General features: G+C 48.5%; 3 protein-coding genes across 4 annotated transcripts; 2 read left to right on the top strand and 1 right to left on the bottom strand.

The window, feature by feature from the left end:
• Positions 1–1,227: 1,227 nt before the first annotated feature.
• On the bottom strand, positions 1,228–20,252 carry LOC108157564 (sodium/hydrogen exchanger 9B2). Of its 2 annotated transcripts, XM_017289682.2 has the most exons (11): positions 20,018–20,252; positions 19,324–19,635; positions 11,728–12,094; positions 6,468–6,755; positions 6,212–6,394; positions 5,965–6,140; positions 5,786–5,892; positions 3,715–3,903; positions 2,965–3,108; positions 2,445–2,546; positions 1,228–1,688 (listed from the first exon to the last, which is right to left on the bottom strand). In XM_017289682.2, the coding sequence occupies exons 1-11, from the start codon at positions 20,037–20,039 to the stop codon at positions 1,443–1,445; spliced, it is 2,136 nt and encodes a 711-aa protein (XP_017145171.2). In that variant the 5' UTR covers positions 20,040–20,252; the 3' UTR covers positions 1,228–1,442. The 2 variants fall into 2 exon arrangements, with proteins under 2 accessions (XP_017145171.2, XP_017145172.2); XM_017289683.2 differs by lacking the exons at positions 19,324–19,635; positions 20,018–20,252 and adding an exon at positions 14,327–14,493.
• Positions 7,591–8,870, top strand: LOC108157566 (odorant receptor 94a). Its single transcript, XM_017289685.2, has 3 exons — positions 7,591–8,333; positions 8,390–8,756; positions 8,817–8,870. The coding sequence occupies exons 1-3, from the start codon at positions 7,591–7,593 to the stop codon at positions 8,868–8,870; spliced, it is 1,164 nt and encodes a 387-aa protein (XP_017145174.2).
• Positions 9,912–11,122, top strand: LOC108157565 (odorant receptor 94b). Its single transcript, XM_017289684.2, is given in 3 exon segments — positions 9,912–10,183; positions 10,185–11,007; positions 11,069–11,122. Coding segments are annotated over 3 exon segments (1,149 nt in total).
• Positions 20,253–21,293: the final 1,041 nt, after the last annotated feature.

Below are 21,293 nucleotides of genomic sequence, written 5' to 3'. Positions count from 1 at the left end.
AGAGAGAGACAGACGGACAGAGTGAGAGAGAGAGAGAATACCAGTTAAAAATATGCGCAGCTGCACGAATAAAAAATTATAAGTTTTTTTCTCTCGATTCTCCGTTTTTTGCCGTCTTTTAATTTGATTCCTTTCAGCATTCACTCAACCAGGCCACAGATGAAGACCCGACGACCGGCACTGGCGTCGTACGTCATGCGAGCGGCCAAAGCAATGGGGCAACGGGGCCACAGCAAAAACAAAATCATCAAAAGCGGACATAGGACCGGGAGCGGATCCCGCCAGGACTGAGCCAAGTTCATTCTAAGCCGTTTGCATTGCAAATGGTGCATCTGCCCGGCGACAAAAGGCAAAGAAGATGGGAACTATTGCCATTGCCCTACGGCAGAGGCTGTGGATGTGGATCGAGGACCAGGACCAGCCTGGTTGGCCCCACAATCACTTTTCAATTAAATGGCATTCTTCTCTTGGCCATTATTTCATGTTTTCTCCTCTCGGCTTTGTTTTCTTGCTGTTTGCCGCTGCCACTGCGAGTGCTCTGGGCCAAATGTGCCTGCCACAAAGGCAGCAGGCGTAAAGAGGCGCAGTATAGGGGGGGAACTGAACTGAACTGAACAGAAAGCGAACAGAACAGTTCTTTGAAAATAACGAAATCATTTTGGGTTCATTTATTTACTTGACCAACTCAGATGAAAGTCTTTGAGCCTCACAGCCTCACAGCCGCACAGCCGCATGGCAGCTTGGCAGCTTGGCAGATGTTTCAATTGTCAATCATTAATTCGGGGATTGATTTGACACGACGGAGGACAATTCAAAGCATTTAAATCCCTGAAAATTAATTAGAAAATCAATTAGCAGGGACTCCAGTTCGGGATTAACATAGATCCCAGTCATAATTAGGTGCCGAAAAAGCTTTTCTTTTGGCCCAAAAGGCACCCTGAGAAAAACAATAAAGTCTGTCCCCCGACGCCTGTCGCCCGTTCACTTTTCAAACTTCGCTTTGGGATGCGATGCCGTGTTAGTCCTCCAGGATTAGGGCTAAACTTTGGTAATTCAGGGCAAGTTTTTTGGGAGCAGCAGCAATAAGCAAATAACTGGCAAATTAGGCCAATAAAAAAAAGGTTCCCGGAGTATTGCTTAGATTGAAAACGAATTGAAAAACTCACCTCGGTGGAGGGTCCGTCTTGGAGCCGAAGTGATTGCGGAAGCTTAGAGAAAATATGTCTAGAACTTTTCGCATTTAGTTTTATTTTCATTTTCATTTGCACTGGCACTTTGTACGCGTATTACCGAGTGCAACTAAGTACAGGCACACACATTAGTATAAGTACTACAGCTAGGGGTAGAGGGGTGAGTTGGATTAAAACTTGTAGCTGGCGGAGTTCCGGTTAAGCCTGATGGCATCCACGGGGCAAGATCGTTACGTCCTGCAGCAGCTCCGTTTATGTCCGTTTGTATGCGTTTGCGGGGGCCTCGGGCAAGGTGGTAGTGGTGGCCGCCTCCTCTACGGCATCGCCATGTTTGAGCCAGTGCGGAGCTAGCCGCAGCATGAGGATGGCGCCCAGCGGCGCCGTGAATATAATCGCCAGCACCGAGATGATGAGCACATTGCCCGCCAGGGCCAGCTGCGCTTCGTTGGCCACGCTGGCAGCACGTGCCAGGTCCAGGGCCACGGGACCCAGCGCCGCCTAAGGACCCACAGAAGAAGGAGAGAGAGAGAGAGAGAGGAAGGGCTCTCTGATTAGATGGCTCAAATTAAGAACAGGCAACCGCTGCGTATGAGTGATATGAGCACAGCGCAGCGCCAAGCAGATTAAAATACGGTTTTGCTGTACAATTTTAATTAAATCAGTACGAAAAAAGGCAAGAAGAAGGTGGACAGTGAAATATGTGACCGCCGACGGACCGCATATTAGGGAAAAGTTCAGCAGCCAGCCAGCCAGCCAGCCAGCGACAGTGCCACATGTTGGCTTTGGCTTTGGTCAAAACTCGAAGTAAGACAGCAGGCTGCAGGCAGCAGGCGGCAGGCGGCGGCTTAGTAAGCCAGCGGAACATTTAAATTTCAGTCAACCACAGAAACAGATGCACACACGCACACACACACAAACACACACGCATTGGCCAGGCGACATAAACAAAATGTCCGCTTGTGGTTAAACTGCAAACAAAAGGCTTCCATGCCAACTGCAGCAGAGTCAGAGTCCGAGTCGGAGTCCTCGTCCTCGACCTGCGAATTCGTGTATTACTTAGGCATTTCGATGAGAACAGGGACAAGCAACCCCTTCGGGTGTTGCTGGTGTTGGTGGTGTTGCCATGGCCAGCAGGGGCATGGACCGAGTGAAATGTCCAGCAACGAAGTAAAAACTTCTCGGGGAATGGGGCAGAGGCAGAACTCGAGCTGGGGACCAACCGCAGCAACATGACACGCGGAACGGGAAACTTACTTGGACAGTCGCTTTGGGAAAACCGGAAATTGTAATGTAGGCACGTTCCTTTCTCGACAGATTTCCGCCATATGTGGATAAATATGCAAAACCCAAGCGAAACTGCAAACGAGAACAAGAACAAGAAAAGGGTCATCGCTGGTTAGTCGTTTCTCTATATTTTTTTTCGCTTCGTTCTCGGTTCTCCGTTCTCTGTTTTCTCCCTGTTCTTCTGTTGTGTGCAGGTAACATTTGCATTTCGTGGCCCAGAACATTTTCATTTCGGTTCAACCCTCGCCGACCGGACAGCCCCTCTTTGTTTTTTGGCGGTGGGATGACCCGAAGCCGCGGGGACTGTCGCACAGCAGCAGCAGCAGCAGCAGCAGAGTATTCCCTGCACAAACTGAGTGAGGACCGAAAGAAATTAAATAAGTGGCAAGGCGAACAGTGAACAGTGAACGGAGAACGGAGCACATTGTTGCATTCCCCCATAGAGCCACCGTGCCACCGGCGACCGGCAACCGGCGACCGTTTTAATTACCAAACTTCCGACCAGCACCAGCAATGCCCCATAACCGATTACATGGCCCTGCAGCACGTTGAAATTAATTTCCTTGCCGATGAGTGCGAACGAGACGGGCTTGAGGAACGTCCACAGTAGATCCAGGCGCTTGGGGACACTGGCCTGCAAGAAAAGACAGTGAGAGAGAGAGAGAGAGAGAGAGAGAGTGAGATGAAGTCCATAAATTCTGATTAGATCAATATATTCCCATATGGCATGCAATTAGGACTGCTTATGTCGTTTCCCTCCACGTAAAGAGGCAATTAAAATCCATTGGCCAGCCAGTGCACACAGAAAGGATGGAAGATTCTTGGAAAAACTTTCGCCTGAAAGTCAACAATATCGGAGGCAGCATCTAGGGCCGGGGCTAAAGGTATTAGCCAAGAGCTAAAAACAAATCGAGAACTAACAGTCGGGACCCAACAGGGCACAAGGCACATGATGTCACAAATTACCTAGCAAAAGTCGCCCACACAAACAGAGGTTTTTCAGAGAGCTGGCACGCTGTGTGGCTGTTTCTCCGATATAAAAAATGGCACTATTGCATGCTACATTTTTCAAGAACCAAACGAAAAAAAAAACTACAACACAGGTGAGGCCCAGGCCCCGACCCAGGCCCACGCCACCGCCCCCCAAAGCACTCAGTTACGCAAAGGCAGGACCAAAACACTCTCGAGAGCACACTAGCTTTTTGTGGACGGAGCCCCCGTACCCCATCGTTCAACTTACAATCTGATGGGCCTGCAGTTGGTGCGGTGTCAGCTTGCTCTCCTCCCGCCTCCAGCCAATCCTCGCAATAAAGGCGGTCGTCACACATCCCAGGGCACCGGCCGACGTATAGCCAATGACGCGGCTGCCCATCACGGCGATGGTGCCGCCCAAGATGGTCAGAACGAAGCGGAGGCCATTTGCGTACGTCTGCAAGGGATGAATCAAAAGACAGACATGTGAAAAGAGTGGATGGGAAAATGGTTGAGTTAGGCATACGCACACGCATACGCATACGTAAAAAGAAGGAAAAAAAAACAAAACCAAATCACTTTACAAAACTCTGATGGAAACTGTTTTTCTTCTCCTCCCCACCGCCCTCCCTCCGCTTTTCCACCCATTGTTTGTGCTCTTTCTGCTTTGACGGGCAGTGCGCCGTGTGGTCAGGTTGCGTATACGCAACGTGTGCACCAGTCGACAGGATCGACAAAAAAATGCCTTGTTTTCCCATTTTTGCCCGTTCTGTTTTGATGTTCCCTTTGGCTTTTGCTTGCATACGAAATTTTTAGTCAGAACTCGAAAAAAATCTGTAGCTAAATGGCCCGAACAACGATTTCGATCCGATAAACCTCGCCTCGAATAAAGTTATCTTTTTGCTGTCTTCTGTCTTATATTTTCTAGGTATATTTTACTCGTTTTAGTCGTTTAGTCCGGCCAGGGGGGAAGCTTGTTGGTTTTGCTGGACAGGTGTTGAGGCTGATTGAGATCTTTTAATTTTCGTCCTTGCTGGCTGGATGGCTGGCTGGCTGGCTGGCTGGCCCTTTCAGAGCACTCACTTTGGCACACCGCAAATCGCTGCAATTCAATTTTCCTTCACTCCACTTGTCCTTTGTCCACAGATTTAGAAAAGGTTTAAGCTGCATTTTCCTCAAATCGAATGAAATTGCATTCAATTGCGCTTCGTTAGGCGACTCGCTCGGACACTCTCCTGCACTTGCCATGAAAAGTACTCTCTGAACTTTTAATTTTCCTCCCCCCCCCCCCTCCCCCCCTCTCCCACCCGAGTAGGTACTGTAATAAGATGAGTTTTCTTCTCTACCTCCTGAAATTGCAAACTTTTGCCCCGAATATCGTATTGCAAAAAAAAATACTGCCAACGCGGAAGAAAAGGAAGAGGAAAATGTTGAATGCGGAAAGCGCAGTGCTGGAAAGGTGACTGCGAAATTACAAGAGACTGCGTAATCATAATAAAATAAAAGCAGCGCCAAGCACCAATGACACGCGAGAAGATGCTGGAGACCAACAAAAAAAAAAAAAAACGCCGAGGAGGCCTGATGACAGCCACACACACACAGACACTCGCACCGCCTTACAGATACCCACAGTGTTAGTCTGTGGCTGTGTGTGTGTGTGTGTTTGCAAGGATGTAAGGATGCAGCGACTTCAACGTCGCACAGCGTGAAATTTTTGTACAAACTGCAGCGCCGCGTGGCTGCGGATGCCACTTGACGACGACGAAGCCAACGACGGCCCCGCGCCGCGCTTTACAGAAAACAAAAGTTATGAGAGGTCTATGTGTGTGTGTATGCGTGGTTATATGGTTGTGTGGCAGCCCCAGTGCATTCGGTGGCACCACCCATGGCGTTTGATTATGCGCGCCATTAGCGGTGTAAGTTGCGGCAATGAGTTTTGTGGCTGCGGCTGTGGCTGCCACAATGTCCCCAGCATAACTTCACATAGATGCTGGCAGTAACTGTCGTCGCAAATGTCGCCAGCACCGTCGCCGTCGTCGTCGTCGTCGTCGTCGCCAGCTCCGTCGTCGTTGCCGCTTTGCATGTAAGTGTCTTTTTATGCAAAATGCACCCACACATTCACACCAACCCCTCTCCGCCCTCCCCTCTTGTGTGCATATGGCACCCAACGCCTGCCAGCCCCCAACCCAGCGGTGCTTGTGCGCGTTTTGCATCATTAAATGCGCTGATTGAGTGTCTAAGTGTTCACTGAATGTGCATTTTAAGTGCAGCTCCAGCTAGCTCCACGTCTGCGCCTTTGTCTGGCACGGACATCGTCGGTTCGGGGCTGGGCCGCTTACCGCATTGCGAGATGGCAAGAACTGGAGCATCATGCCGTACAGATAGCCGAAAACGAGTCCAATTCCAATGCCAATGGGACCCTGCAGCACTTGCTGTGTGAGCGAGGCTGTAAGCAAGAGCAAAGAGAGTATTTATTTCACAGTGGAGCCGTGGGTAGCGGGTGGCAGGTGGCACGCACTTGTGGAGAAGATGACGCTGATTATGACGCCGAACATGAAGATGGACACCACATCGTTGCATGTGGTCATCGCATAGATGAGGGTGTGTATGCCGCTGTTCAGGCCCAGGCGATCCTCCTTCAGCTTAAGCATAACGGTGACCACCACATTCGGGGAGATGGCGGTGATGACCAAACTGTGTGGGGGATTACGAAACGGAAACATTGATAGCCATCCAACCAAGCAGTCCACAGCCCACACACTCACCCCAAGGTAATGCCCCAGAGCCAGGGCATCGAGAGGGTAAGGTAGGCCAGTCCGGCGATGGCCGCCACCTCGGCAATCGTCGGCAGCAGCGTCAGGCGGAGAATCATAAGCCACAGCCGCTTAAACGCCTCCCCGTCCAGTCCGAGGCCGGCCAGGAGCATGATATTGATCAGGGCCATTTCCCTGTTGAGAAGTTTAGACACTTTTCCATTGGAAACTGCTCGTCTTAGCCGCCCTCCGTGCGACCAGCTCTTACCTCAGAAACAGCTCAAATCCCTGATAGCCTTCGAAATTTGCCAGCCCCAAATTGGCGTAGAGCACGCCGAAGAAGAGCATGCCCAGCATGTCGGGCAAGTGGGCAAAGGTCACCAGGATTCCGGATAGCTGGGCGCCCACAAACAGGAACGCTATGCGCATGATGACTGTCTGGGGCGCTGAGAATTCCCTCAGCAGTATCCAGGCCATCGCCCAGAGGCCCAGAAAGATGACCAGCAGGGCGACATGCTCGGAAATCAAGGACCAATGCAGAACCAAGTGACGCCACCTGCAAAACAGGCATCGAAGTGGTTAAATCAATGAACAAATAAAGCACACACAAAAATATTTGGTTATATTTATAATTATTACCTCCCCATCATCCTGGGAAATTCAATGAGGAATTTTAACGTTGTTGCAGGAGAGGAGGGTATTTTGGGGGTTTGTTTAACTATTTGCCAGCGAGATAGTTTGTTGGAGGAAGGAGTTTAGGGGATAAGTATATTGAATCTCTAGATTTTTCGTGCCACACAAAATTACGGATATAAAAGCGATGAAGACCCTCCATCTGAGAGCCATTTTGTTGGCCAGGTTAACACCCAAACTCCCACAAAATTTCATCACAGCCGTGCACAGAATATTACAATAGTCCAGTAGAACACACAGTATCTTGCCCCAAAGACCAGACCCCGAACTACCACTGAAGTTCAGCTGATTATGACTCCTGGAGGTCCTGTGAGTGAAAGTGGGCAGGCTGTAATTGAATAGTCAATAGCTATTGGAGATGATGGCATAGTTTTGGATTTAGCTTTCGAATTGGAATCCTCCTGCCATGCTCCATGTTTTCGACATACCTTGAGATGAGCTCGCTTTCTCTATCAAAAGCTGAGCTGCTGCTGAGGAGCGACAGTCCATTACCAACAATTAGGCCCTCGAAAGGGTGAAACCTTCTCCGTCTGAATGCTCAGAATGTACTGAAGAAAGGCAGGGACAACCGTTCGGGAGTTTCGTGTGTCTCTGTTAATCAGGTGAATTATGTAAATGTAATTGCTGCTAATTGCCAAGCTCCTTTGGAGCTATAAAACCCACCCGGACCTTAGCGACGGCCGACAAACGCTAACCAAATGGACAACCACAAGGAACGCATTGAGTCCATGCACCTGATTCTTCAGGTCATGCGACTCTTCGGCCTCTGGCCCTGGTCTCTGTCCGAGGGGGACCACTGGAAGGTGTGGGGTTTCGTGCGGCGAAACTATCGCTTTCTGCTGCATCTCCCCATAACATTCACCTTCATCGGACTCATGTGGCTGGAGGCCTTCGTCTCGAGCAACCTCGAGCAGGCGGGCCAAGTGCTCTACATGTCCATCACGGAGATGGCGCTGGTCGTTAAGATTCTCAGCATTTGGCATCACCGCTCGGCCGCCTGGCAGCTGATGCACGAGTTCCAGCAGGCCCCAGAGCTCCGCCTGCGCTCCCAGGAGGAGCAGCGCTTCTGGCAGCGGGAGCAGCGCTACTTCAAGTGGTTTTTCTACATCTACATACTCATCAGCCTGGGCGTGGTCTACAGCGGCTGTACTGGGGTGCTCTTTCTGAAGGAGTACGACCTCCCGTTCGCCTACCACGTGCCCTTCGAGTGGCGCAACGAACGGGGATATTGGTTCGCCTATGGCTACGATATGGCGGGCATGACACTGACCTGCATCTCAAACATTACACTGGACACCCTGGGCTGCTATTTCCTGTTCCACATCTCCCTGCTCTACCGACTGCTGGGCATGCGATTGAGGGCACTGAAGAGTACAGCGGATGAGTCCTACTTTGGCCAGGAGCTGCGTCAGATCTTCGAGATGCATCAGACCGTGCGCAGGTCTATAGATCCTTACACATATATCCTATTGGTACCACTACTCTTCCACTCTACAGGTTAACCCACACCTGCCAGGCTATAGTGTCGCCGTATATTCTCTCCCAGATTATTCTGAGTGCCCTAATCATCTGCTTCAGCGGCTTTCGACTCCAGCATGTGGGCATCCGGGCCAATCCTGGCCAATTCCTAGCCATGCTGCAGTTTGTCAGCGTAATGATCCTGCAGATCTATCTGCCCTGCTACTACGGCAACGAGATCACCGTCTATGCCCACCAGCTGACCAACGAGGTCTACCACACCAACTGGCTCCACTGCAGGCCCCCCCTCCGCAAGCTGCTCAACGGCTACATGGAGCACCTGAAGCAGCCAGTCGCCATCAGAGCTGGCAACTTCTTTGCAGTTGGTTTGCCAATTTTCGTAAAGGTTCTTATGGAATAGAAGTCCCATTTGGGAGTGCCCACTCATTAAACCTCTCTTTTGCAGACCATCAACAATGCCTACAGTTTCTTGGCCCTCCTGCTGAATGTCTCTAAATGAGAAGTGGTTCACTTGATTAGGAATATTTAACACAATTAGAATATGTATTTTGAATTGCAATAAACAGAAATTTACAGAAAACCAAGCATTACTTAGTGTATTCTTAAAGGGGGTTGATTTATTAAATAGTTCTTGAGTTTTCTTGAGAATTTTACTTCTAAAAATAGAGCCATAACGTAGATCAATGAATAATCATTTAAAATTGGTAGAAAACTTAATCTTTGGGTGGCTATATCTTCAGGAATATCCACTCTATCGACACGAAATTCTCTTTTTATTACATTAACTTTTGGGAAAAGTTAATGCAGATAATAAAATATGTTATTGGAAATAGTTCCAAGCCTTCAGATTAGTTCAACAAAGTCAAATTTGAGCAGAGATTTATGGAGATATTTCCTTGGAATTTTGCTTGGAATACACCTCTCCTAAAAAGCATGACTTTACTTCTTTATTTTTCCTCCTCGCATTTAAACAGAATATTCTAAAGATATTTGTGGCTGCATGCTGTACTTCAAACTATTAGATACAGCCATATGAACAGCCTTGAATGAACTGAGAATGAAAAATCAACAAGAAGCAGCAGATGTATCCTCAAGTCTGTGTTCCTGCCCCCACTCCTGTCAGCCATTGCGTGACTGATGTATTTTGGTAGGAGACAGACGACAGTCAATGGGAAACATTATGTCAGCGGGCTAATTATTGTAATTGCCTTTGCCTTTAAAATTGTATAAATATTTTGGCTAATTAACGAAACGACTCAGGGCTGGAGCATCGTTGGAGCAGGGCTCACAAAAAGAACCAGTTCCACTCGATTCAATGTTAAATAAGTGAAAATAAATCATTCAATGGATGCCAGCCACTTATTGGGGCTCAGTTGCAGGACTTAAACGGGAACTGGAATCGGAAAAGTGTGTTCCAGAGGGAAACGAATCGAGAATACAACCCTAGTTCTGAATTTTCGTCAAACGAAGGCCATAGGTCTATAAAAGGAGACAATGTCATTCGTTATTCCATTGTGGAATTATTCTTGTGTCGCTGAAAATGCAGTCCACGGATCGTATAGCTGCTGTTCGGTTTCTGATTACGGTCCAGCGCTGGACGGGGCTCCTGAAATGGCAGGATGAGAATAGTCATGACCTCTGGACATGGGTCAAGCGCATCTATCCGTTTGCCCTGCATCTGCCGCTGACTTTCACCTACATTGGCCTGATGTGGCTGGAGGCACTCACCTCCACGGACTTCGAGCAGGCTGGCCAGGTGCTGTACATGTCGGTGACGGAGCTGGCGCTTATCACCAAGCTCATCAACGTCTGGTAGGCGAGAGCAGGTGGCAGGGTTCATTCACGAACTGGCAGACGATCCCGCCTACGAGTTGCGCAATCCCGAGGAAAGGGAGTTCTGGCACCGCCAGCAGATGCACTTCCAGCGCATCTTCTACTTCTACATCCGGGGCAGCCTGTTCGTGGCTGCGATGGGCTTTTTCAGCGTGTTCTTTCAGGAGGAGTACGAGCTGCCCTTCGGCTACTACGTGCCGTTCGAGTGGCGCACCCCGGAGCGCTACTACTACGCCTGGGGCTACAACGTGACTGCCATGACGCTGTGCTGTTTGTCCAACATCCTGCTCGACACCATGGGCTGCTACTTTATGTTCCAGATCGCCCTGCTCTATCGGGTGATGAACCTCCGCCTGCAGGCCCTGCACCGGACCCCGGAGAGGGAGTCCGCGCCCCGGCTGCGTGCCATTTTCCGGCTGCACACACGAGTGCGCCGCCTGACGCGACAGTGCGAGGCACTGGTCTCCCCCTACGTCCTCTCGCAGGTGGTGTTTAGCGCCTTCATCATCTGCTTCAGTGCCTATCGGCTGGTCCACATGGGCTTCAGGGAGCGGCCGGGTCTCTTCCTCACGACCCTGCAGTTTGTGGCCGTGATGATTGTCCAGATATTCCTGCCCTGCTACTACGGCAACGAGCTGACCTTCCATGCCAGCGCCCTCACCGACAGCGTGTTCCGCACCAATTGGCTGGAGTACTCGGTGCCCACCCGCAAGCTGCTCAACTGCTACATGGAGTTCCTGAAGCGACCCGTCAAGGTGCGAGCCGGAGTCTTCTTCGAAATTGGCCTGCCCATATTTGTCAAGGTTGCAAAACTCTCTCTCTCTCTGTGGCGCCACTCCATGCTAACTTGTGTTTCCTCTGCAGACAATCAACAATGCCTACAGTTTCTTTGCCCTGCTCTTGAAAGTATCCAAGTAAGCGGAGAGCTCCCCACAATGGAGCCCAGACCCCCAGGGAGGGCCAGGCCACACAAAGTGTGTTAAACACAACACCATAACCCAGCAGCACCAGCAGCAGCACCAGCAGCAGCACCGCAGTAACTCATACGACACGTTGTCTGCACCCCGCACCGAGAACAACATCGAGAATAAATGCCGCCAGCCAGCAAGGCATTTCGCCAGCTATTAAAGTAAGTGTCACTGCCAAAAAGGCGAAGGGAGACAGCACAAAAAACAAAAAGAAACAAAAAGAAATCAGGCCTGACTGCGACTAGACGTCGACCCGGGGAATTTGGGACCCAGACGAAGTCCCAGAGCCGGGCGGAAGCACGCGCGGGTGCCTAGTGTGGCAGCAACAGCCATGAGCACCATTGTTAGTGCATAAAAGAAATAGAAAACCCAATGCAAAGCAAAGCAAAGACCGGATATGCGAAAAACGCGTGCAATGCAAGTGTGAATGGCGGCGCGGCTGGCTGTCCCGCCGGAAGTGCATTCAAAGGGCTAAGCACGGATCCGCACAATGGCGGAGTGCAGGGCTCCCGGGGTCTGTCTGCCTCGGCTCGGCCACATGAGCATTTCACTTACCACTTGGGTCCTTTGTACTCCTCGCTCTGGACTCCTCCGCCGGGAACGGGCACGGGCACGGGCAGGGCTCCCCCATTGTTGCCGGCAACATTTTGTTGTGTTGTATTTGTTGAATTTAATGATGTCGGCGTTAAAATTATTGTTGCAGCGTTTTGTGTGGCGGAGGCATCGCCTCCCGCTCCCACTCCCGTTCCATTTCCATCCGTCCGCGCTTTGTTGTAGTCTTCCGGGAATTTTTGTATGTCTAATTTCGTATGCAACGGCGGGCCAGAGTTGCCACTCAGTGTGTCCTGTGGCGCAGTGTTGCCCTGCTCCTGTGTCATGTTGTCAGCCTTCTGCTGCTTTTGTTGCTGTCTGCTGCGCTTAGCTGTAAGTGGCAAACAGATTTAAATGTTTTAATAGATATGTCAACGTCAGAGAGAGAAAGAGAGTGCAGAGTGCAGTATTCCCTTCGAGCCAAACCGAAACCGAACAAACCCATCGAAGGCACAAGCGCTAACAAGCTGCATTTAACCCATTTTGCATTCATTTCTGCAGCTCATGCATAAGTAAAACCCGGAGGAGCGGAGGGCCCGGGAGGAGCCCGCGTCAACGGCAGTGTCAACGGTTCTGGCATCCCGGCAGTCGGCAGTCGGTTTAAATTGCAAAGTGCAGCCGAGTGCGGCTCTCATACGTACTACCTGTAATGCTCGTGCTACTCAAGGTGGTGTCGACGATGGCAAAATGAAGATTGCAACAAAGATTGACAAGCGTTGATTGCAAGGAGAGAGCCCCAAAGAAGTGGGGTCTGAGTGCGGAGAGGTGGCTGCCAGCGAGTCAAGGATGATAACCGTGCTCCTGCTGCCGGCAAGGAAATTGTTTTCGCCAGGCCACGACAAAGCCTCTGCCAGTCGACAGGTGTGTCGAGTCGGCTCTGGCTTTGGCTCTGGTTCTGGCTCTGGCTCTGGCTCTGGGGCACAGCCTCTGCGAGTCGCCTTCGCCATAATTGGCGTTATTGTTGCCGCGACAACTTCACACTTTGCCACTGCCAGTGCAATGGGGGGCAGGGCGGGGCAGGGCTGGGTGGGAGGCGACGGAGGTCTGCAAGGAGCCTAAGAAATACATAAATATTTCCATTTATAATTAGCGCACTTAATGCCGGTTCGGGTCCGCCCGTCGACAGCCTGTCGAACCATTCCAGGCAATTGACGCGCTTCTAGCCGGGCTAATTGGACGGCAGACTCCTCTGGCTGTGGCTCTAGCTCTGGGCTCCCTATTTGCATATGAAGCGTTGCTCTAATAACGACAATTTTCAATCCAGTTCTCACAATTATTATGCAAGACTGTCACTGTGTGTGTGGCGACTGTGTGTGTGTGTGTGTGTTAGGCTGTGCAATCAGCAGTTGATTTGATTTGAGATTCTTTTACTTTTTTTGTATTTCCTCAGAATCGAGTGGTGTTTGTATTTGATTTTAGAAGACAATCTGCTTGTCAATTGTCAACCGAACTCCGGCCGGGGCGCTTGTTCGTACGTGTTAATTGTCCGCAAATATTTAGCGCCAATTCGAGGCTCCAGATTCGACACATTGTGACAATCGGACTATTTGCGTCTCTGTTTCTGTATGCCCTGGATCACGTGTCGCCCATGATTCAGGCTATCATGCGACCTATTGATACGCAGAAGAAACGCTAATGGGGGGGGGGGGGGAATGGTGTCATAATCTCAAGAGGAAGGGTCTCTACATCAAGTTGGACTTAGAGTATTGCTTTGTGAGTAATTGGATTGAATCAAACAGCAGGAAGTTGGAGCAGGAAATCAAATTAGCTTCACTGAAAATATTCAATCGGCATTGATTTCACTCGAGTTTCCATCTGCTGCTCTGCTTTTACAGAAGAAAACAAAGGGAATATATAAGCAACAGATAGAAGATCCATTCAGCAGCCATAAATTCCAGTTTGCACTGCGAAAATCACTCATACGCACAGGTGGCTCTGTCCACAGATATACAAAAAGCGAAAGTGCGGCTGATTTTCGGCACTATCACCCTCTGATCATTCAGCGAGAGAGATATAGGAAGTATAGACTATACAGAACACTGCTTTGACATTGAATTATGTTGTGAAATCTACAGATGATTCAATCTCTGTCTATCCCGCGAGAGGGGCTCCCATAATCTATTCAAATATATCCCAGACACACTCGCCTTCGACTACAACCACAGCTGATCTATAGACGGTATTCCAGCGCTGCTCAGCAATAGAAAACTAATAGAAACTCAGAGAGAGAGAGAGAAAGAGGGAAAAGCACCCGACAAAAGCGAACCAAAACAAAGACAAGGCCCTGTGCGGCTCTACACCTACTCTTTTAGTTTGTAAATTAATTTATAATTACACAAACAATGTATTATAATCAGCAGCAACTGATTATTAAATATTAAATATTAAATACAAAGTTTCCAAAATAAACTTTTTTAATAATCTGTGTTTTCCATTGTGCGTTAAATATAAAACATTATTTTTAATAGATTTTCCAAAAAATAATGCATGAAACTAAATAAATTTGTGGTCGGCTAAGTGGTGGTTTTGCCCCGTGATGCGACGCGCGTTTGTAAACACTCACCCGAGCAATTTTCTATGAATAAATGAGTTTTTAATAAGCACAACACTTGCGAAATTTCGATGGAATATTACGTCGAGCACATTCTATTCAGGGCAGCCAATGTTAACCGATTGAATCTTTTTTTGTTTTTTTTGCCGAGTGATAACTAATCGCATTCGATGCCGGCTGACAACTGACTTCTATAAGAGCATCTCTCGCATCTACGGTGTGGGGCGCCGTATATACTCGCACTTTTTATCTTATGCTAATAAAAAAAACATACAGTCTCCGCAGTCGCCGAGAGATACTCTCGCGCGGGCGAGTGAGACACATAAAATATTGGTTTAATATTTTAAAATTAGCAAATAAATTGGAAGACAACAGAGCGGGAGAGAGCGTGAGACGAGAGACACGAGTGAGAGCTGGGAAAATATTGGATTATTAACAGACAAATTCAATGGAATTAACAGCAGCATGGCATTGAAAAAAGAGTTGCCTGTGGTGTGCGATCAAACAGCGCTAGAACATCGATTAACAAGCCGGAGAAGTGCACTGGCAAACAGCCCCTGGGCCCCGAGCATAATTATGATTACGAGCATTTGCTTATCAATTAATTAGCCCCATTATCAACACAGAAACTTATGTACGCTCGGTAAATATTTGCCATTTCAGTTCAGTTGCGTTTAGGCGTTCAGCGCCTCAGTGGCTCCAAGCCTATTGCAAGTTCAATGAGAAGTTCGCGTTTTGGCTATGGCAAATATTTAAGTTTTTCTAATTAATTTAAAATATCTTTGCCATAACAAACTGTCTTGAGGCCTAGCCACAGGCATGGCGGGGAAATGGGAAATGGAAAATGGGTTTGGTTTTGGAAGCTAAAGAAATGATAGCACTTTTGCCCACCATTTTTTTGTGAATTATGTGCCTCATTTAAAAGTTTTCCGCACACCGAATCGTCGTAGTTTTTGTGTCGGGCATGGGGAAAAAATTGTGCATAAATTGTGTGCAAAGGTGTCAGCAGAGATAGCAGGCAAAGAGCAAAGAGGGACAGAGAGTGGGGGGGGGCTGCACAGGTATTGTAAGACAGGACTTTCGGCTGCAATCAAGTGGCTGGAGAGAGCACCGGTAGCGTGGAGAGTGGTAGCACTTCTCCTGTGATATTTCATATTCATGCCCTGCACTCGGCAGGACAGACAACAGCAAAAAGACAGAAAATGTTGAGCCAACTTGAACTGCAAGTTGGGCGGGTCATTAAGGCTTTCTTTGCACTCGAAGACCACAGACGGGGCCCAGGGCAGGCCAGGCCAGGCCAGGCCAGGCCCCATTGATTATTACCTTTGCCAGAAGCTCCATCTCTCCCCCATTGACCAGGGGGCGGATAGTTCTTGAGACTCTCCACGTCCACGCCCACGCCCATTGTTGGGGGGGGGGGGGGGGGGGGGCTTTGCGCACTTGTCCCGTCCGTGGCACTTTTTGGCATTTTATCTTGTCATATTTTCTGCAACTTTCAAGTGACCAGGCACGAAAATAATGCAAAAGTTTTTTAAAGCCAGTCGCCCCATAGATGTGCCTCGCACAGAATTTCGCTTTTCAATTGCTGCGAAACTTTTCACACAAATTATACGACGACTACGACTGACGCACAAAAAAACAGACACTCCGCTCTCCCGCTGCCCCGGAGAAAGCCCGAGTCATGGATGCAAAGATGGCGACGAGTGCATTTCCGGGCGATGGTAAAAGTTTTTGTCATTCGGTTGTCATATGGCCCCATCCACATCCCCATCCCCATCCCCATCCCCATACAAAAGGCGAGGAGACAATGCGTTGCGTACACATCTGAGGTGTTAATTGGAATCAAGGCAAACACTTTCGCACGGCCACAGGCTACAGGCCAGGGCTGAAGGAAAAACCCAAACAAGCTTCGGAAAATCTCCACCGAGACATCGGTGGAAACTTCTTAAAGATCTAATAGAAAATTTATTGTTCTTTTTGAAGTTGCTGAAAGTTCATTCTTTCTTGCCTTTCCGTTGTGTCACTTTTCATTTAGATTGCTTGCATGGGGCATGGGGCATGCAGCAAGAAACTGCATAGAGTGCCATAAATTTGTTTAATATTTTACTGATTCATTCGCTGGAGGGTGCACTCCTGGATGCACTCATAAGTGTTTCCAGTGATTTATATGAGTTATTCAACTATTCATTATTTACAGATCCCTTTTTTCAATATGTTTAAACGGTAAATAGTACAGGAGGACAACGACAACGACGACTACGACGATGCTGATGACTTTTGCTGGGTATCCTGTGTAGCCTTGTGTGTGCGTTTCAAGTTCCAGGACTCTGTCTGAGTGTGTCCGTGTCTGCAGCTACATACATATATCAATTCACGTTTCTCCTCGTACCTAACATACATTTATTTTATTTTATTTATGTTTACTTAAGCGTGCCACCCTTTAACTATGCCACCCATCATCGCCCCCCCAACCTTGTCTGCTGTCCTGAATGTGTTTGTGCGCAGAGAAGGATTCCTGTTGCATCCTTTTATGCACTTGCCTGTTAACCAGTGCGTGCAAAACACATTCAAAAAATAATTTCTTTTCGCAGAAAATATTGTATGTGCTTCCATCGAGCAGCAGCAGCGGCAGCGACAGCAGATTGCATTCCCGCCAAGAGATGAACTCACGCTTCAGCGATTCGCATCTAATTTAGTGCTCATGCGAGTGCGAGAGTGCGAGTGCGAGTGCGAGTACGAGTACGATATTGCAACGTCAACAGCAAATCAGTGGAAACTGCCAGCTTCTTGGCTCAAGGCATAGAAAACTCTTCAAGCTTCGAGAGACAGAGAGAGAAAGAAAAAAAAACAGGTCAACCCGTCATATGCACTCAAAGACCATTCAGATTCACAGCTTAGCAAATAAAAGGACAGATTGAAAATGCAAAACTAAATAAACAAGTCCTCGGCATCACTCACAGAAAGGACAAAAAAAACACTGTCAAAGATGATACGACGACAGGGAAAGCGCTCGATTAAGCGTAGTTTAGAAATTAGCCGTGCCACTCGAGACCCAGTCGACGTTCGCGTGGCAAGTGCAAGTGCAACAGACAGCATACAGCTGTGCGACTCCGTGGCAAGTCAAAGCCCAAATGCTGTGGGGCATCAACGCATCAACGTCAATGCACATGGCGTCGAAAGGAGAGGTTTGCGCCACAAGAGTCATGGGGCGTGTATGGGGTATGTAAGTTGAAATTTTCCCATTCATTTGGCAGTCATTATGCTCAGTCAGAGCGTAGCAGCCAGCAACAACAGCAACAGCTACAGCAACGTTGGCATTTATAAATGTCATACACTGCGTATACGTAATAAACCGACCTGAGCACAGTGCCTCGCCGTAGAGACGTGCACACGCCTTGCATTTATCAATAGTCGAGAATGTTTGTGTGCAAAGCGTATATCATGTTGGCTTTAGTTAACAGAAACGTCGCCAAAGTGACAGACGACCAAAAGCAGTGGCGAAGGAGGCAGGCGGCAGGAGGAGATCGGGGGACACACATCCATTTAAGATTGAGCTTGAGAGATTGCCTGGAAACGCAGCATTTAAATGGAATTTATTTAATATAAACGAGCTGGCATTAGCTATGCTATCCCCCCCCGTTTGGCCTGCGGCGGGCGGTGCCGAGAGAATCTATTTAAATATGACTTTTTCGAGCGAGAATCAGTGGTGAAACTCGAACTGAATGCACAGGAAATGAGCACCGCACCGACTAATGCATATTCATGGAAACATACTTTGACGAAGGCCTGTGGGCATCCTGGCCCAGTCCGTGGGTCCGGGCCCAGTGTTAGTTTTCTGATTGTGAGCATTTGTGCGCAACTAAAACAGCTCATTATTCGTTGAAAATATTCCGTAGTTTGGCAGTGTTAACCCTGCCGCAACAGTCCAAAAAGCCCTGCCCGTTTGCAATGGCCCCAACGGCGAAAGTTTTTCCCGGACAGATGCAAAACAATCGCAACTGCAAGAGCATTTCAACAATAATAGCTGTTGGATTCGGGGAAAAACAAGCCGCGACCACCTGCCAAAACAGGCAAAGAGAAGGGTCAACCGAGAATAAACAGAAACTAGCCGGAGATGGGAGGATAGTTCACATGGCCGTGCACCCACTGGGCTCACTGGGCACACTGGCCCTTAGATGCATGATTCTGTTAGCCAAGGGCTGTGGCTGTGGCTGTGGCAGTGGCATACTATCTGACAGCCCAAGAAAGTGCATGCGAATGAGACGGGACAGGCAGCCATGCCAATTCCAGACATTCTGGCGTCAATATACGGAAATATTACGTATACGGCTGCCAAGCGTGGCTCTCCGGTATCTCTCTGGATCTTCCAAGCAGCATCCTAGCAAAACGAACGCTCTGTGGCAGTATCTGGAGTTCACTTAAAATCGAAATGCCTCAATCAGCTCATGGCACAGCTCAGAGCCAGGACTGTGATTCGACTTTAGACACAGCGTGTGGCATGCATCCCTCCTCCTCCTCCTCCTCCTTCTAGCTGGCGCTATTTGCACAAGCTCGAGCGGAGAACGGGAGTGAAACAAAAACTTTGAATAAGCAAACTATGAATATACTGATATGCTGATATATATACCTACTATACATATATCTGTATTTGTATCTGTATCTTCATACTCGCATGTGCATGCGTATGTATCTTTATGTGTGCAATGTGCTTTTGTCTGTCTCTGCGCTCACTTCAGACCCACTTCGCTTGGTTGGCCAACAAAAGCGTTGACGTTGTGCGGAAACTATGTGCATTTGAATGTCTTACTCTTGTCTCTCTCCCTCTCTCTTTTTGGTCCTCTGGCTGACTGTGTGTTTGCGTGGGGAAAAGGAAAAGAATTTCCGGTGCAAATATTTTTGCTTTGCTCCAGCACCAAATTCTCTGTGCTCTCCATGACAACAATCCCGTACAGGACCAGGACCAGGACCAGGACCACCGCACTCAAAGCACAATTAGATGCATCACTTACCTTCTGGGAGGACGGGCACTGAGATTTGCTGCCCCTTGAACGATGACTGGCCATGGCTGCGTGGCGGTGGCTGGGGACGCTCCTTGCTGGGCCCCAGCAGATGCTCCTTTTCGGGCTCCAAATCGGTAAGAATGCAGGCGGTCACTGTTTCGCTGGCTCGCCGCAGCAGCTGCAAAGGCAACTGGCTGGCAGCATCCTGCGGGCGATCATCTTTCGGCATCGCTGGGGCCTCATAGGAGTCCTCGAACGGGTTGCTGCTGCGGAAGGCCTGCAGCTGGGGGCCATTGTCGCCGGCCACCACATCGAATACATCTGTCGGTACGAGATTTAGTCATTAGTTGGCATAATCAATTTCCGAAATCCGATTTATTTGCACACGATTTATTTATTGGCACTTTTGGAAAAAAAAAAAGCAAAAAAAAAATACAATTCGTATTTAATTGATTAACCATAAACTCGTAAATTAACAGCGCGGTGGAAAAAGTCCACATGCTAAATATAATAATAAAAAAAATTATTGACAGTCGACCCTTAGATACCCTTGAAGAACTATTCTTTCGATGGATTAACAAATACTTATCCTTCTATCTATCGTTTGTATTACTTCTTGAAAAATTTCAAATAATGTTATTTAATGTTCAAGAAAGAAGATTCGTTACAAACATCTTGTCAAAAAGCTAATACTCGTACTCACCAAATTCGCTGCTCACGTTCATGTTCTGCGTTTCTCCCTATTTAGCACGCGTTGGGTTTCACAGCGAAAGAAGAGCGAAGCAAAACAAAACTGAGCAAAAGTCAAAAGCAAAAAAGCACAAAACAAAGAGAGGTCGCCGCCGCTCCGATACTCAATGATGACGTATGCTCTAGAGCTTTATTGACAGCCGCGCGAGGAGAAGAACGACAGGGCAAAGAGATAGAGCGATAGCTACGCAATCAACGACCACTTGACCGACGGACGCTTCGCTACGCGACCAGACCGAACGCTGCACTGCAAGAAAGAACAATAAGACGCGCGACAGTCAGGCACGACCGGAGTAGCCGCGGCGCCCTGTGGAGAGGGTCCGCGGCAGTGGGTACATCGGATTTCATTAATTGTATTACACGTGCTCTGGCAAATATTTGCGCAACGCATTAATTAGAAAAGCAATTGAGGCGGCGATTGTGCACTTGGAACGGGGGCTGGGCGCTCTCTTCGATTAAAACTAATTGGCAAACAAATAAGCGTCGCAAAACAAACGCCGAACGAAGCGACGCCGCCCCGTCCCCGACCGCGACCGCGTGAATGGAGAAAAATTAGCAAAGAGAGATTATGTATGGGAAAGAGAAGAGTCGTTCGCCAGAGGGAGCGAGTTGGAAGAGAGAGCGGGAATGAAAGATACTCTGTAAGGAGTCGAGTAGATGGGGTTAAACAGTGAAAGACAGAGAGTCGTGAATGTATAGGGGACATTTTAATACAAGGTGAGAAGCATGATTTCCTTGGCATTGTCTTGGCTGCGTTTTGTGAGCGCGGGTCACCTGTTAATAATACACCTTGAGCTGGCCACGACGTTTATGGAGTTGCAGCGAAGGGTGCAGTCTGAGAGAGAGGGGAAAGCGGATTGTGATGGACAGTTGAAAAATGGGAAGCTGAGAACAAGACAGAGTGAGAAGCTTGTGTGCCCCGGTAGATGGGGAGATACTGAGTAAAGCAGAGCTGGAAACACTGAGTCCAGGTGTATTTATACAAGGTAAGGCACTCCCGCTCTTCGGCAGTGTGCATCTTTTTATCATATATTCATCTCTCTCTCTGCGTTTCAAGCGTTTGACCCCAGGAAACATGATGAGGTCATATATTTCTTCATTTCCTTACCTCATTTAAATATACTTTGCTCTAAGTCGCTGTGCAGTCGCCTGAAAGCTTTTGTTTTCACAGAACGGATGAGCCAGAAACTCTTATCTTTCTTACGAAATACGATTGTACTTCTCATATT

The sequence above is a fragment of the Drosophila miranda genome, chromosome 2, assembly GCF_003369915.1.
Source record: "Drosophila miranda strain MSH22 chromosome 2, D.miranda_PacBio2.1, whole genome shotgun sequence".
Classification (NCBI taxonomy): Eukaryota; Metazoa; Arthropoda; class Insecta; order Diptera; family Drosophilidae; genus Drosophila; species Drosophila miranda.
The sequence above is the reverse complement of the archived record's forward strand: the minus strand, read 5'-3'. Positions and strand labels throughout refer to the sequence as shown.

What these genes read in the sequence shown, in the direction of transcription:
- LOC108157566 (XM_017289685.2), top strand. Translation starts at nt 7,591, where the DNA reads ATGGACAACCACAAGGAACGCATTGAGTCCATGCACCTGATTCTTCAG. An exon ending in ATGCATCAGACCGTGCGCAG is followed by an intron (nt 8,334 to 8,389) that starts GTCTATAGATCC and finishes TCCACTCTACAG; the next exon opens with GTTAACCCACACCTGCCAGG. An exon ending in GTTTGCCAATTTTCGTAAAG is followed by an intron (nt 8,757 to 8,816) that starts GTTCTTATGGAA and finishes TCTCTTTTGCAG; the next exon opens with ACCATCAACAATGCCTACAG.
- LOC108157564 (XM_017289682.2), bottom strand. Translation starts at nt 20,039, where the DNA reads ATGAACGTGAGCAGCGAATTTG. An exon ending in CTCTGGGGCATTACCTTGGG is followed by an intron (nt 6,141 to 6,211) that starts GTGAGTGTGTGG and finishes TCCCCCACACAG; the next exon opens with TTTGGTCATCACCGCCATCT. An exon ending in TGGTGCTGGTCGGAAGTTTG is followed by an intron (nt 2,547 to 2,964) that starts GTAATTAAAACG and finishes TCTCGTTTGCAG; the next exon opens with TTTCGCTTGGGTTTTGCATA.